General features: G+C 49.8%; 1 protein-coding gene across 1 annotated transcript in view; it reads right to left on the bottom strand.

The window, feature by feature from the left end:
* Positions 1 to 10,190: 10,190 nt before the first annotated feature.
* MYOD1 (myogenic differentiation 1) overlaps positions 10,191 to 10,929 on the bottom strand; it is a 3,165-nt gene continuing 2,426 nt past the window's right edge. Inside the window, exon 5 of the mRNA XM_014530880.1 lies at positions 10,191 to 10,925. Coding sequence (XP_014386366.1) covers positions 10,852 to 10,925 — 74 coding nt within the window. The 3' untranslated portion in view covers positions 10,191 to 10,851. The remainder of the gene's footprint in view (positions 10,926 to 10,929) is intronic.

The following is a 10,929-nucleotide window of genomic DNA, read 5'->3' as shown; positions in this document are numbered from 1 at the left end:
CCTGATTCCGCGCCCCCTCCCAGCCCCGCAAGGAGTTGGGCCTCCCTCAACCCTGGCGCTGGGGGCGCCCTCCCGGCACGGCTCCTGCGGCTCCCGGGCACCCGCCAACGCTTCACTTTTCGGGGAGGGAAAGCCACTGGATGGGCGAGGGCTCCGGGAGACGTCTAGGTCAGCCTCCCCAGGTCAGACTGAGGTGAGAGGAGTGTCGCACCTGCCCTTCTCTTTTCAAACTGGGGACTGTCTTAACCCCTAGTGAACCGAGAGGCCCCATCCCTATGAGAGACACCGCTCCGAGCAACCCTTTAATACTGCCCCTTGCCACGGGAGCTGAAGCCCACATGATCCTTTCAAAGGTACCCTCTCGCATGGACCCCAAAATGTCTCCCCCACCTCCATACATATAACACACATGCTGTCCCCTAAGCGCTCTACTAAGAATCCAATAACCCAGGATGCTTATTAACCCCTTTCAACCCCTACTGACCCCGGCCTTTCATAACTGCAGGCTGACCCTTGTCTCCTGTGAGTGCCACACATTCTACCACATTGATCCTGCTCACTGATTCTCCCTCACTAGCCCTGGATCCTTATGGGGATCACTTATGAGAGGGGCACTCTACCCTTAGAGGTCAGAATGTGGTCCTGAAGGTTGACAATCCCTCCTCTCACGGCAGGACTTCAGCTGCCCTGGTTGGCAAGCTGACCCTGGGTCTGGGGCTGGATGGGAGCAGCTGCCTGCTGTGATCCCTACAGCTTCAAAGATGACCCTGGGCGTGGGGGGTGGGGGTGGGAGTAGCAGTTTGGGCCCTTGAGCCTTCCTGGCCCATGTTTGCTGCCAGTGCCTCGGTTCACTCAATCGAGCAATCACTCCTTTACTCCTTGCTTGTTCCAGGCTCTGTCCCGGGCAACAGGAGCACAGGAGAGCCAGCAGCTGCCTGCTGTGATCCCTACAGCTTCAAAGATGACCCTGGGCGTGGGGGGTGGGGGTGGGAGTAGCAGTTTGGGCCCTTGAGCCTTCCTGGCCCATGTTTGCTGCCAGTGCCTCGGTTCACTCAATCGAGCAATCACTCCTTTACTCCTTGCTTGTTCCAGGCTCTGTCCCGGGCAACAGGAGCACAGGAGAGCCTGCCCTCAAGGGGCGCCCAGGCTGGGGGTGGGGTGGGGTGGGGAAGTGGGCAGGTGGGCCTGGACAGGGCTGGGAAGGTCAGGCCCAGCTCCAGGGGTGGCTGTGCTGGGAAAGAGGCTTATTGATCTCAGCCCAGCTCAATCGAACACAAGGCTGCCTGGGCAAAGGGCGATTTAATTAAGAAGACAGGAGACTCTTATTTACCTGTCGGCACTTGCTAACTGTGCGGACAGCTGTCCCTTGACACTGACCCGCAGACACTGTTGTGGGCCTAGGGACAAAGCTGTGCTGCTGGCATCTCTCTCCTCGCCTGGCCAGGGGAATCCCAGTCCTGCCGCAGGAAAATCTGTGAGTGGTGGGGAAAAGGTTTGGAGGAGTAGAGACGGTTGGAGAGAGGCCAGGGGCGGGGCAAGAGATGAGGGATAGGAGAGAAGGACAAGAGGAGAGACAAGAGACAGGCAGAGTTAGGGCAGAAACGGGTGGAGATGGGCAGAGTTAGAGAGAAGGCTGGAGTATGGGGCCAGGACGGAGGGGCCAGTCCTCCCTCAGAGATTGATCTGTGTTATTCCTCTAAATGGGAGCTATTCCCCCTGTAATCTCAGAATACCGCAGGGATGGGAGTGCTTTGAGTTTCCCTCTCAGCCCAACCAGTGAGCCCCATCCCCTCACCACGAGGAGGCCTGACCTGCTGTGGCTCAGCCTGGCCCAAAGTCAGATCTCCTCAACACAGGCTCTCAGAAAGCCCTGCCCCAAAGCAATGAGGTGATACAATAGAAAAATGGAGACCTAAGAAGGAAAACAAAGGAGAGACCCACAGGGACGGAGACACACATACACCTGGCTGGGAGAAATCAGGATGGGGAGAAGCGAGAAAGAGCCTTTCCAAACCTTCCCTTCCTTCCAGCCAGACAGTCACCCCTCTTTACCTCCTAGGAAACCTTCTGTGGTCCTGACAGCCACAGGGGCCCAGGGTTCCATCCCTTCCCTCTCCTGCAGGACACCCTGGGATCAAAGTATAACTCCGCAACCTTCACTGTAGCTCATCTTGTTTCCAAAAAGTGAGATCAGCTCCTCTGGGGATGCTTCTTGTTTGCTTCCCTCCCCAGTGCCCAGAGCACAGGAGCTCCTCATTCAGACCCTGGATGACCTGAGAAAGGCCAGGAGAGGGGCCAGGGTCCTAGAATCCCAGTGTCAGAGGCCATAGGAGTCTGGAGTCCTTCACTGAGACCAAGACAGGGGGAGGGACTTAGTCAGGGCCTCTCAGGGAGTCAGTGTGGAGCCCACTCAGGCCACTACCCATAGTGAGTCATAGTGGGAAGCTGAAATATGCCCAGATGGTGGAGAGAAGAAGGGGGAAAGACAGAGAGAGGCATAGGGCTCCTAGGAGGGGGAAGGTCGGGTGAGAAGGTTGGGTGATTAGGAGCTCTGGTCGGGCCTGGTCCTGCAGGATGTGCTAGAAAAAGAAGCAGGCCAGGGTTGGAGGGCAGGGGAGTGTCAAAGGGTGTCCATCACATCCTAAAACCCATCCCCTATGAGGCCAGCAGAGAAGGCTCAGAGAGAAGAGCCTCCCAGGTGGGAGAGGGGAGCTGCCCCCGAGGTACCCCACGCTGTTCCACTTTAGGATTCGCACCTTTGTCCTTGATGACACCCCCAGCGCAGGCCTCAAAGAATGTCCCCCTCCCCCACCTTCTCTATCCTAAGCAGGGACATAAAAGTCTCTTTTCTCACACCCTCTTCACACTGTGAGAAAGCTGGCATTTGCAGAAAGCCCAGAAAAACCAAGAGGGCACTACAGGACAAGAAGGAAAAAGGCCCCAGAGAAAAAGGGGTGGGAGGAGGAATTGCTGATGGAGACTTAGCTTCTCACCCACAACCACTAACCACAGACCCTCAGCCCAGCCAAGAGCCTCACTCCTTTTCATTCTTGAGGAGTGCCCCCCCATACTCATAGCCATTTGCCCCCTCCCTTTCAGAGAGGAAAGTTTGTGGTCCCATGCTAGGGTCGTTAGGATCAGTGGCGTGGGGTGGGCGGGGGGCAGTGCACTGATGAAGTGGTTGGTGTTCAGTGGCTACGAGCATAGAACCAACTGCTTGGGTCACCTCCCAGCTCCACCACTGACTAGCTGTGACCTTGGGCAGGTTACTCAAATTCCCTATGCCTCAGTTTCTTTATTGTTGGCTATGAATAATAATAAGCCCTATAGTAACACCTCAGCTCTGGAATTTTTCTTGTTCAGACTAGAGGGTAGGGGTTGCTGGGCTCCAGGAAGATCGGTGGTGGGACTTGAACTGGGGCTGGACTAGAAAAAAAAGGTGAAGGGAGTCCTGAAGCCAAATTTGGCCTATGTCCTCACCTGGCACTTGCAGGCCTTTGATCTAGCCCTGCTAGGCTCTGGAACTGGCCCAAGGCCAGCCCCCAGGCCTTTGCCCAGGTTGGCACATCTTATATGCTGCTCTCCCAGGCCCAGAGCCTTAGCATACCTGGTGGGTTGGAGTGCCATCTTGTGGCCACATCCGGAAGCTAACCTAAGCTGGACACAGAGTAGGCTTTGGGATGATAGTCAACAATGGGACTGACAGGCATTTTCTCCCCAGACAGGAACCCTCCCTTTAATGGACAGGGAGAGTGAATCTGCAGGTGGAATAGTGGGAAATTGGTGACTGTGGCTGCCGGACCCTTAGCTTGAGCACGGACCCTGGTCCCTAACCTGGGAATGTGTAGGTGCTGAGCTGTTCCTTCCTGAAACCCCTGGGCAAGTGGGTCCCAGATCTCTTAGAACCTGGGAACTTGAGAAAGGAGCCAAGATGAAGAATACTCTGGGGAAGTGCTAGGCCTGGGTTTCTCAGCCTCTGCACCGCTGGCTTTGTGGACCAGATAATCCTTTGTGGTGGGGGCTCTACTGTGCATTGCCGGAAGTTTAGTAGCATCCTGGCCACTTACCCACTAGATGTCAGTAGAATCCCTTCCCCAGTCATGACCATCAAGGGCTACAAACTACCAAATGTCTTCTGGGGGGTAAAATGTCCTCAAATTTGGTTAGAAATATCATTTTGTTGCTTACTAGCTGTGTAAACCGGCCACTTTCACCTCTAGGTTTCTGTTTCCTAGTCTGCATAAAAGAAATAACACTTTCGTGAGGATTAAATGAGATAGTGTCTCTCATTGAACTTCCTCTCCTTCCCCTACGTCCCTTCTCTTGGACGGCCACCCCTCCAAACCCTTTGTGAGCAGCCCTTACCCCCATGAGTTCCTGCCATTTCTCAGCAACGCCCACCCCTCAAAGTGTCAGCATGGCCCAGGGGCAGAGCATCAGCCCTGCCTAGGCTTAGTTTTGGGGAAGATAGGGTCTCAGTGCCTCTTGCAGCTGGCCATGGGAGTGAGGGAGGGCAGTGAGAAACAATGATGGCTGTGGTGAAGGATGCATGAAGGTGTCAGGGTTGCAGGTGCATAGGGAAAGCAGGTGGGTGTGGGCATTTTTGCCAGGGCATCCCCAGAAGGACTGGGCAGGGGCCACAGATTTCTCCCAGAAGTTGCTGGAGATGCATGGCTATCCCAAGAGCCTTCCTCCCTCTTTGACTCCCTTGATAGGAGTCTTGTGGGTTCTCCTGTGTGTGTTCCTGGTGGGCGCCTGTGTGTGAGTCAGTCTGCAGGTAAGCATGGTCAGCAGTGTGCAGGGGTGGGCCCAGGTTTTGTGAGGCCTGAAGTTTAGACATTTGGGAGTCACTCTTAAAAAAAAAAGACTAGAAAGTTGGGCACAAAAGTGAATATTTATTTAGACTTAGAAAAGAAATCAGGACCAGATGCAAATTTTAAAAAGCTCACAATTATTATAAACATGAAAAAGTCAGGGAAACTAGCTTAATATTTTTATTAACTGCCGGACACACCTACATAATGCTTTTTACATAAGTTATGGTTACAGAGAAGCATTCATAATGCCCCCCCAAATAGTTGCAACATTTTTTTTGCAATTACAGAATGATGTTCAGTGAACAAAACAACATTTATTATGTAAAAGCTGCATCAGAAATGACTAGAAATGAAAAAAATCAGCATACTCACCTATAACTATTTTTTCTGGGCACCAAAAAGAACCTACTCTACATTTTCATGCCATATTGTACCCAGCAAGGTTTGTGGTTCTTGAAAATATCACCAGGACAAGCTACTTAAAGGTACATTCATGAAATGCACAGGACCCAGTATAGCTGAAACATCTTGGAAAAGAAAAAAGTTGAAGGACTTACACTTCCTGATTTCAAAACTTACTACAAAGCTACAACAATTAAGACTGTATGCTTGGCATAAGGATGGACATTTAGATCAGTGGAATAAAATTGAGAGTCCAGAAATAAACCCATACATTTATGGGCAATTACTTTTTTACAAGGGTGCCACGACAATTCAATGGGGAAATACAGTTTTTTTTCCAACATAAATAGTGTGGGGACACCTGAATATCCACATACAAAAGGATGAAGTTGGATTTTTTTTTGTCCTACCACTTACAAAAATGGACTAAAAATGGATCCAATACCTAAAAGTAAGAGCTGAAACTATAAAACTCTTAGAAGAACTTGGATCAGATAATGGTTTCTTAGATAAGACACCAAAAACACAGGCAACAAAAGGCAAGTATGGGCATATTAGACTTTATCAAAATATAAAAAACAAATTTGTGCTTCAAGAAAGCAAACAAGCAAGAAAGTGAAAAGACAATGCAGAGGACGAGGGGAAATATTTGCAAATCATATACCTGGTAAAGGTCCAGTATCTAGAATGTATGAAGAACTCATCACAGCAATAAAAAGACAAAGAACCTAATTTTAAAGTGGGCAAAGGATTAAAAAACTCAATTTCTCCAAAGAAGGTATACACATGGCCAATAAGCACAGGAAAAGTCAGCATCATTAATCATTAGGGAAATGCAAAATCAAAACCACAATGAGATACCACTTCACACCCACTAGGATGATGGCTAGAATACAGACAATAGCAGTGTTGTTAGGATGTGGAGAAATTGGAACCCTCATACATTGCTGATGGGAATCTAGAATGGTGCTGCTGCTTTGGGGAAATCTTTGGCAGTTCCTCAAAAATTTAAACATAGGGTTATGATATACCCAGCAATTTCACTTTTAGGTATATGCACAAAAGAATTAAAAGCATATGTATACCCCAAAACTTGCAGGTCAATGTTCCTAGCACCATTATGTATAACAGCTAAAAAATGGAAATAACCCAAATATCTATCAACTGATGACTGGATAAACAAAGTGTGACATATCTATACAATTTAATATTATTCAGCAAAATAAAGAAATGAAGTACTGATAAATGCTACAACATGGATTAACCTTGAACACATTGTGCTAAGTGAAAGAAGCCAGACACAAAAGACCACGTAGTGTGTGATTCCATTGCCCGGAAGAAGCAAACCCATAGAAATGAAAATAGATTAGTGGGGATGGTTGCACAAGATTGGGAATATAGTACAAGCCACTGAATTGGACACTCTAAAAGGGTGAATTTTATGGTATATGATTGTATCTCAATAAAACATAGAGAAAAGTAAAAGGAGGATCAGTAAAGCAGGAGGTTATAAATTACTTGCTTACGCTGAGAAAAATCTATTTGTCATGGTCCCAGTTCCCTTATCTGTAAAAAAAAAAAATGTACTTCATTTATCTTTTTCTGAAATGCTTTGAGTGAATTACTAAAGAATTTCAGAACATACCTTTTAAACTCACTAGTCTCTTCCACAGAGAGAAAGCCCAAGTCCAGATGGGTTAAGCCACATCCCCAAGATCTCAAAACAGGTCAGCAGCACAGCCGGGCTTAGATCCCAGGAATCATGCAGCCATTGACATCGTCTGGGACTCACGCGCCCCGGATACTGGGGAAGTTCTGTATGAATTAAAACCTGCTGCTAAATGTTGTCTGGAAAAAATAACTATGGGCCGTGCAAACACAACTATTACACCGTCTCACATTTTAACATTTCCCTTTAACAGTGGTGAGGTGTGTGGAGAGGATTTAAGTATTTTACACATGAGAAAAAAACCCGAGCTAGGACCAACTGTTGTTCAGCAGCAGCACCATCATCATTTTTGTATTTACCTCCCACCTCATCTCCTCTTTCTTCTGCCTTCCCCCTCTTGCTCATTTTTCTCGCCAGTCTTGCCCACTCCTTTCCACTGCATCTGGTGGGCTGCATATTCTGTAGTGCCTCTTCCATGTGACGATTATGCGGGCTGCTCACTGCACAAGTGCACCTGGCTGAGCAGTGAGTGGGGCTGCGGTCCAGTCGTGGCTGCCTTGTGCACGGCAGTGTCCTCGGGAAGGAGGGACACCTTTCCCTAATTGCACACTAGCTCCCTCTAGGCCACCGGAGCCCTCTTCATTTTTGTAATTAATTCCCTCCGTGTAGAAACTCTGCCTCCTTCTCTCCACACCTGGTTAACTTCTCGTACCCCATGATCATCTGGCATTACACTCTTTACTTTTTTATTTTTATTTTTTAAATTTCTTAACTGGTTAAGGTATTACAAATGTGTCCTCATCCCCCCATTAACCACCAACCTCCCCGCCCCCAATCATGTTCTCATCCCCCTGTTGTCCATGTCCATTGGTTTGGCTTATATGCATGCATACAAGTCCTTGGTTGATCTTCCCCTTACCCCCACCCTCCCCTACTTTCCCTCTTTACTTTTTAAACATTGATCTTTATTGTTGAAAGTATTACAGATGCCCCCTTGTTACTTTTTCTTACAGCACCTCTCAGCATTTATAACATTGCATTTGTCCATTTGGTTCTTTGTCTAATGGCTATTTCCCCAGTGGATTTTCAGCTGTGTGAGGGTAAGGACTGTGCCTTCCAAGTTTTCCACGGTACCCTCAATACCAACGCTTTATCTGGCACAACTCTTTCCACTCTTAAGTTTTCTCTCCCATCACCAGTCACTATCCCAGTTCAGGCCACATTGTGTGTCCTCTGGTGGCACTTCTGACATGTCTCCCATCCTACCTTTTCTGCCAGCCCAGACTGGCCTTTCTGAAATATAGATTTATTTGAATCCTTCCCCTGTTTAGACTTTCTATGGCTCCCCATTGCCTTCAGGATAAAGCCCAAATGAGATCACTGTAGCCTTGCCTCTGCTTTTTCTCCATCTCACCTCTGGCCCCTCCCCGTGAGCAGCTTTGGTTTCATGAAGGCACAGTTTGCTTTCTGTCATCTCCGGGTCTTTGCACTTACTGTCTCCTCAGCTTGGAGCAACCTCATTGGCTCCTCTTTCCTGACCAACTCCTTCAAGATTCTTATTAGGGGCGACCTGCTTGTCTGTCCCTTCTGTCCCTACTGTGTTCCTCTGCTGCATATACCCCCATTATAGCACTTAATTCATTGTCATGTAACCAGCTGCTGACAGATACAATTTTCCCAAATGTCTGGGTGCTTCCCGAGGGCAGGAACTGTGTCCACTGGTCTCTGTGTTCACCCAGCATAGGGCTTGGCATCTGTTAAATGAATGAATTCATGAATGAGCCCCAAGGGGTCTCAACGAGTGTAAGAAACCCAGAGGCACATCTGGGGAAGCAGCCAGGAGACAAGCTGAGGATCATTAGTAACAGAGCAACTCCGCTGGCTCCTCAGGGACCCTGCGTTGGGGAGAGCAGAGGCTCTCCTGGGAGCAGAGAGCAGATGCTCAGATAGGAAATGAGGCCCTTCCTGCTTTCCCCAGGGCCCCCCACTTGGTGAGCAGAGCCCTTGAAAGTAGGCTTATAAGGTTTTTGAGGGGAAAAGGGTCTGTAAGGGTGGGAATAGGAAGCACTGATGTCTTGAGTGTTAGGGGGTGGGGGTTGGGGTGGCATGTGAATGGGGAAGAATTTTTGCCAGGCCATCCTTCAAAGGGAGGATGGGAAGGCAGAAGTGCCTCTGTGTGTATGTGTGTGTATGATCTCTCCCCTGTGGTTGTGTGTGGGTTGTTTTTCTTGTTTCTCAAGATACAGCTCAAGTGGCACCTCTTCCCCAGCACCTTGGCTAAATCAGTGGCCCCTTCTCTGCTCCCAGAGTGTCCATATCTTGATGAGAGCATCTGTGCCACCTGCGGGGATGCAGGTTTGCATGTGCCCCTCTCCTTGCAGAGTCTGGGTCTTAGGGGATCAGAGTGCTGGCTGAGATGCTCTACCTGAGGTGCCTGGTTACTGGCTGAGCTGAGACGTCTGGACCTGCCTCACCTTCAACGATGTCCCCTTGTGTTTACACCTATTGCTAAGAGCCTGTGAATACCAGGCCGCTTGCCATGCCCCTTTACATTTGTTCAGTGTTTCCTTGTAATGCGGTGAGCACCATAGCACACCCTCTGTACTCATGAGGATTCTGAGGGGCACCTGGGGCCATGACTTCTCAGTGATCCTCCTGGCTCTCCTCCGTGTATGGAGAAGTGTGATTCTCAATCTCTTATGCTCGTCAGAATCACCTGGGAAACTTTTGGAAATACCAATATCCACCCAGCCAGTGTGGCTCAGTGGTTGAGCATCAACCTATAAACCAGGGGGTCATAGTTCAATTCTCGACCAGGGCACATGCCCAGGTTGCAGGCTCAATTTCTAGTGTGGGGTGTGCAGGAGGCAGCTGATCAATGATTCTCGCTCATCATTGTTTCTATCTCTTTCCCACTTCCTTCCTATCTGAAATCAATAAAAAATATACTTTAAAAAAAGGAAATACCAATATCTGGCCCCAGGTGTCTGGGGCAGATAGATAAAACAGATTCTCGGGGGTGAGGTGGGGGCAGGCATGGATCACTTTATAAACTACTCAGATCATTCTAATATGCATCTGACATGAGAACCGCTGACTGACGTGTGATCATGTTGGTCATGGTCATAAGAACCTCCCCACATGTTGGAGACACACGTACCCCTCCTTTCCTTCTCCCGGCTCCTCCGTGCAACCCGCCTGCCACCTGCAGGGCTAGCTGCTGTATTGGGTCAGTAGTCTGCCCCGACCCCTAGGGAAAGCCAGGACCACCTTGGTATAAATTAGCATTTTTATTTCCAACACCTGAGCGAGGCCAGCGGCTCGCCCCCCTTTGGTATAAACATACAAAGTTCCTTTCACACTGCACACCATGCCTCAGAGATAAATACAGCCCTAGGGGCTCCTGCTCGGGCAAAGCAACTCTTATTTACAGGAATAGATTACAAAAGTATTACAAAAAGTGGTCCTGAATAGGGAGTGGGAGAGGTTACCGTTACACTTGTTACACTTGGGACGGGAGCTCGGCGCGCAGGGGGTGGGAAAGAGCTGATGTCTCCAGGGCTCACGAAAGGAGAGGCCACGACCGACAACGGACCGCATAAGGGACCTGGGCGTCTGGGTTGGGGCCCAGGTCTGCGCGAGTCCCACCCATGCGGCAAAGGGGTGAGGAAGAGGAAGGGCCTGGCCCCTCTAGGATCAGCTCTGGCCCACGGAGGAACACAGACCGGTCATCGCAGTGGGTCTCAGGGAAGGGTGCTGCGTGGGGGAAAAAGGACTGTGTCCTTGCTCTGGGGTACAAAGGCGGAAACACGTCAGTTCTCCCGCCTCTCCTCCCTCGCGAGGGGTCGCTTTTAAAGCGCGATTGGGGGCAGTGGTTCAATCTTTTGGGCGCGAGGGAACCCTAGGGGCACCATCCCTCGGGCGGTGGATAGCGTCGTCCTTCCACACGGGCCGTCGACACCCTCAGAGCACCTGGTAGATCGGGTTGGGGTTCGCGCCCCCGGGGCACTGCGGCGCAACATCGGGGGTAGGGGTTGGGGC

The sequence above is a fragment of the Myotis brandtii genome, unplaced genomic scaffold (genome assembly GCF_000412655.1).
Source record: "Myotis brandtii unplaced genomic scaffold, ASM41265v1 scaffold782, whole genome shotgun sequence".
Classification (NCBI taxonomy): Eukaryota; Metazoa; Chordata; class Mammalia; order Chiroptera; family Vespertilionidae; genus Myotis; species Myotis brandtii.
The sequence above is the reverse complement of the archived record's forward strand: the minus strand, read 5'-3'. Positions and strand labels throughout refer to the sequence as shown.